The 5,438-nt window shown below is 38.3% G+C and overlaps 1 protein-coding gene across 1 annotated transcript; it reads left to right on the top strand.

Annotated features, from left to right (window-relative positions):
* Nucleotides 1-4,368: 4,368 nt before the first annotated feature.
* Nucleotides 4,369-5,097, top strand: LOC126630072 (uncharacterized). Its single transcript, XM_050300237.1, has 3 exons — nt 4,369-4,615; nt 4,689-4,699; nt 4,822-5,097. The coding sequence occupies exons 1-3, from the start codon at nt 4,369-4,371 to the stop codon at nt 5,095-5,097; spliced, it is 534 nt and encodes a 177-aa protein (XP_050156194.1).
* The last annotated feature ends 341 nt before the right edge of the window (nt 5,098-5,438 follow it).

Here is a 5,438-nt window from a genome sequence, read left to right as displayed (position 1 = left end):
AGTCTCTCAGGGTTGCAGAGAGAGGGTGGGGTGGAGTTAGACCTGGCATTTGTAGGGGTGGGCAAACGGGTATAGGAACCGCGGATCAAGGTGGGTACGGGCCAATTCTAATTTTTTAATAAGAGAAATGGGGCGAGGCGGGGTTTTGAAAATTTAGGGGTGGGTCGGTTCCAGATGTATAGAAAAATAGGGTCTCAGACCGGCCCGTTTGTAATTGCAATGGACGGACGAGATTGAACCCTAACCTACCATCCAATCTTAACCGTTAATTTTACCTAAGTTCTCTCTTGTCTCGAGTCATCGACTCTATCACTGGATTGGACCTCGAAGCTCGAACTCAATTCTCTCTCACCGTCTCGCGTGTGTTGTCCCCTCCCTTCCACGGTTCCACCCATACTCCATCACTCTCCATCAGTCATCTCCTCCACCAACCCGACATCACCGTCGTCGTGAGTCTGGGCCCTGGCAACCACCACGACAACCCAGCAACCTCGATTGTCCTCCTCGAGTCCTCAACGACATCCCAGACATAGAGAACCCAATCACCCACACCACCCATCTTCTTAATTCTCCTCCTTGACGACATCACGGCCGTCGCGACCACCAACACTCCATCGCCGCCGCCAGTTCAGGTGAATTCTTTAACCTCTGATGGTAATTGATGCTTAAACCTGCCAAATCTAAACCTAGTCCTTCCCATATTTTGCATAATTTCTTGTGCTAATTGTTATCTAGGATGTATTGGGATGTATGTAGTTTGATCTATTGGGATGTAGTTTTTATCAAATAATTAGACTTTCTTTTATTTGTGATGATTTTATTCATGTTTTCAATATTTGACTTATTTATTTATAATTTATAAATGACAGGGCTGGGTTTGTGGTTATCTGTGTGCAATCGAAACTGAAAGCCGAGTATTACTCACCACTCGCAACAAGAAGTAGCTAGTTATGCGGACAATAATGGTTCCTTCTACCAGCCATTGTCACTGAATGATGATCAAAGCTTGGAACTGTTTGAGAAGATAGCAATGTATGGAAAGGAAAATACATGTATGTGCTCTCACAAACTTTCCATCTCTGTTTTTTTATTTATTTTGTATTTTTTATTTATCAATTGATCATACATATTAACCAACTCCACTTAATGAGAAAAGACTTTGTTGTTGTTGTAATCGATCATACATACCCTTCCATTTGGAACTGCACTAAAAAAATTACTCAAAAAGGAAAAGCAAAGATGGAAGATATGACGATTTATGCAAGGGGTAATGGTCGAGAAACAGTAGTTTTTTTTAGAAAAACTAATCAAAAAGGGCTTGAAAATTTTGAATTTTAACGATAAGGACAAAATAAAGGGTAATATGACTAGTACCATGATTGACTTTTTAGTGTTAAAATGTGGCTTTTCGTTAAAGTGAACAGTAACATGAGCTTTTTATTAAAGTTCCCTTGTTTTGTTTGGAAACTGAGAAACAGTAGTTGTTAATTAACTTAGTTTCAATATTGTTTTTCAGACCCTAAAATCTATGCAAAGAAAGAGCTAGGAACGAAGATCCTTCAACATTGCGTGGGTTTGCCATTAGCCGTTATTGTGCTTGCAGGACTTCTAGCTAGAAAATACACAATTGACTACTGGAAAACAGTGCATAAGAATGTTTTTGCATATATAAGGAGATGTACAGACCTTGGACAAGAATATGAAGGTGTATCGTGGTTAGGGATGGGCAATGATTATAGCGGGCGGGTAATCGTGGTTACTTACCCATAACTGTTTATGCTCATATTAGCATAACCGTTTACTTATTGAGTAATTTTCTAAATGGTTATACACATACACATACCGTTTATAAACAATTAATATACCAATAACCACGTACCCATTTAAGTATAATTGTTTACCCATTTATCCCTTTTTTTTTTAAATTTTTTTTACCATGTACCCATTTTTTCACCCGTCTACATGTTTCTTTAACAACTTGAATATTAAAAAAATAAAAATTTGTCATGATTTTCTTTTTTCTGACAATTAAACACCATTATAGGTACATTTATCATGCATTTTCGTATTTTAATCTTTTAAGTCCTTATACAATTCCAATAATTGAAATAATAGTTTACGAACGATATTTTTAACTATAATAATATCTTTTCTAATAATCAAATTAAGTATGTGAGCACAACAACGCATATGAAATAGTTCTCTGTTCAACACAGGTGAATTAACATAATATATATAATGGACCATGAAATTGGGAGTGGTTAAGGAAAATTGTATTATAATATATATAAGAATGTTTATGCATATATAACTATATGTACAAATCTTGGACAAGAATATGAGGGTGTGCTAACTCTAGATTTACACTGTCTAAGGAAGTTGATGAGAATATCAGATGTAATGTTCGGAAAGATGGAACAATTGAGACATTTATATTTACCCTGAGGTTACAGAGCAAGTAAGAAATTTGTCGTTGGCTACTCTAGGCAGTTTGCAGACGTTTGTCAATGTTTCAAGTAGCTACTGATGTAAATGATCTGGTTAAATTAACATTTTTGGGTTAATATTTGATATTGAGGAAGAAGGCCCAAAAACACAAAAGCAAGGAAGAGATTGGGCTCCGACAAAGCCAACGGCCTAGGAAGAATTAAAAACCATTTCAGAGCAAGTCCAACAACAACAACAACAACAACATTGCGCTCGGTTATATGAATCCTAGAACACCATTGCGCTCGGTTCTGTGTCATGTCTTCCGTTAGATCCAAGTACTCTAAGTCTTTTCTTAGAGTTTCTTCCAAAGTCTTCCCAGGTCTTCCTCTACCTCTTCGGCCCTGGACCTCTATCCTGTAGTCGTATCTTCTAACCGGAGCGTTAGTAGGCATTCGTTGCACATGTCCAAATCACCGTAACCGATTTTCTCTCATCTTTCCTTCAATTTCGGCTACTCCTACTTTACCTCGGATATCCTCAATCCTAATCTTATCATTTCTCGTGTGCCCACATATCCAACGAAGTATCTTCATCTCCGCTACACCCATTTTATGTACGTGTTGATGTTTCACCGCCCAACATTTCGTGCCATACAGCATCGACGACCTTATTACCATCCTATAAAATTTTCCCTTGAGCTTCAATGGCATACGACGATCACACAACACTCCGGAAGCACTCTTCCACTTCATCCATCCAACTTGTATTCTACGGTTGAGGTCTCCATCTAATTCTTCGTTTTTTTGCAAGGTAGATCCTATGTAGCAAAAAGGTCACTCTTTGGTACTTCCTGGTCTCCGATCCTCACCCCTAACTCATTTGGGCCTCCATTTGCATCGAACTTGCACTCTATATATTATATCTTTGATCGACTTAGGCGAAGACCTTTAGATTCCAACACTTCTCTCCACAGGTTAAGCTTCGCATTTACCCTTTCCTGAGTTTCATCTATCAACACTATATCGTCTGTGAAAAGCATACACCAAGGAATATCATCTTGAATATGTCCCGTTAACTCATCCATTACCAATGCAAAAAGGTAAGGACTTAAAGATGAGTCTTGATGTAACCCTACAGTTATGGGGAAAGTTTCGGTTTGTCCTTCATGAGTTCTTACGTCAATCTTTGCTCCATCACACATATCCTTTTTAGCTTGGATATATGTTACTCGTACTCCTTTCTTCTCTAAAATCCTCCAAAGAATGTCTCCATGAACAGTGATAGACTCCATGAACAGTAAATTGGCCAAATACCCTGGCACTTAGCCCATTTAATCCACTCAGTGAACAATGATAAACTCCATGAACAATAAATTGGCCAATTGCTTCTCTACCCCCAAAAAATGCGCTGGCACCCAGCCAATTTAAAATATTATTAATTTTTTTTATAAAATAATAAATTTTAAATTTAGTTTTAATTTTGGATAGGATTTTTAACCTATCTTGTCACACCCCGTGTTAGCATTCGAAAGTACTATTTTATGAATAGATTTCCGCTAAGATTTTCAACCAATCCTGACGCGCCACTATCTGTTTACAATAATTTAGCCAAGATTTCGATAAGATTTTCAACCAACCTTGTCATGCCACGTGTCATTATCCGAACGTACGATTTTGTGAATAGATTTTCGATTAGATTTTCAACCAATCCCGACGTGCCACATGTCACTATCTGTTTACAATAATTTAGCAAAGATTTCGATAAGATTTTCAACCAATCATGTAGTGTCATGTGGCATTGTCCAGAACCTCATTCATTCATTTTTTTTGTCCATATAAACCCTACATCCCTACATCCATCCTCATTCACACACTAAACTCAATCCTTATTTTTAGCTCAGAATCCTTCTTCATCGTTTTTAAATCTTGAGTTATTACAATGTCTTCTTCATGGAGAGTGTATAAACAGTTTGAGGAGCAACATAAAAGATTGTTGGCACAACAAGAAGAATTGTTCAATGTCGAGGAAGGTGGAGGTGGAGTTCAGGCCTTCGTAACCAAGGAGGATGAGGATGATGAACATAAAAGGCAGAGGGCCTCACATTCCTGTTGTGTCATGGAAGTTGTAGGTCAGATATCCAAACCCAGACGTGCTGGAAACTTCAATAGAAAGAGGAAAATACGAGGTAAAAATCTCTTGGAATATTATTTTATCCCCAACTGTGTATTCCCTGCTCATGTTTTTAGATGTCATTTTAGAATGCAATGAAGTTTGTTCGACCAAATCATGAGTGCTATTTGCAACCATGATCCATACTTTGGGCAAAAACAAGAAGATGTTTTTCATGTTCTAAGTCTTTTTCCTGAGCAAAAAATTATTGCTGCCTTGCAGATGCTTGCATGTGGAGCATCTGCAGATCAAGTGGATGAGATAACAAGGATGGGAAAATCAACTATTCTGGAGTCCCTGATGCGATTTTGCTTCACAATCGAAGCCTTCTATACCAATGAGTACCTCCGAAAAACCATGCTAAGAGACCTGCGAAGGCTACTGAGGAAGGGTGAGATTCGAGGCTTCCCTGACATGATTGGAAGCATCAACTGCATGTACTGGACCTGGAAAAACTATCCAAGTGCGTGGCAAGGAGCGTATGGCGACAGAAAATGAGCCAAAAGTATCATTTTGGAAGCAGTGGCGTTATTTGATATATGGATTTGGCATGCATTTTTTTGGTGTTCCAAGAGCTCAGAATGACCTAAATGTCCTTGCCTAATCTTCAGTCTTCTATGAAGTGCTGTAAGGAAAAGCACCCAAAGTCACATATTAGGTCAATGGCCATAGATACGAAGGACCGTACTACCTTGCAGACGACAATTACCCAAGGTGGACAACATTTGTCAAAACAATGCCACATCCACAAAGTGAAAAAAAAATCAAGGCCAAAGGAAAAGACAGGGAAAAAGCATGATATGGGATACTCTTGCTTTTAACCCTGATGATATGAGATA

The sequence above is a fragment of the Malus sylvestris genome, chromosome 7 (genome assembly GCF_916048215.2).
Source record: "Malus sylvestris chromosome 7, drMalSylv7.2, whole genome shotgun sequence".
NCBI classification, from domain to species: domain Eukaryota; kingdom Viridiplantae; phylum Streptophyta; class Magnoliopsida; order Rosales; family Rosaceae; genus Malus; species Malus sylvestris.
This window is presented reverse-complemented; position numbering and strand designations above follow the sequence as displayed.

What these genes read in the sequence shown, in the direction of transcription:
- LOC126630072 (XM_050300237.1), top strand. Translation starts at nt 4,369, where the DNA reads ATGTCTTCTTCATGGAGAGTGTATAAACAGTTTGAGGAGCAACATAAA.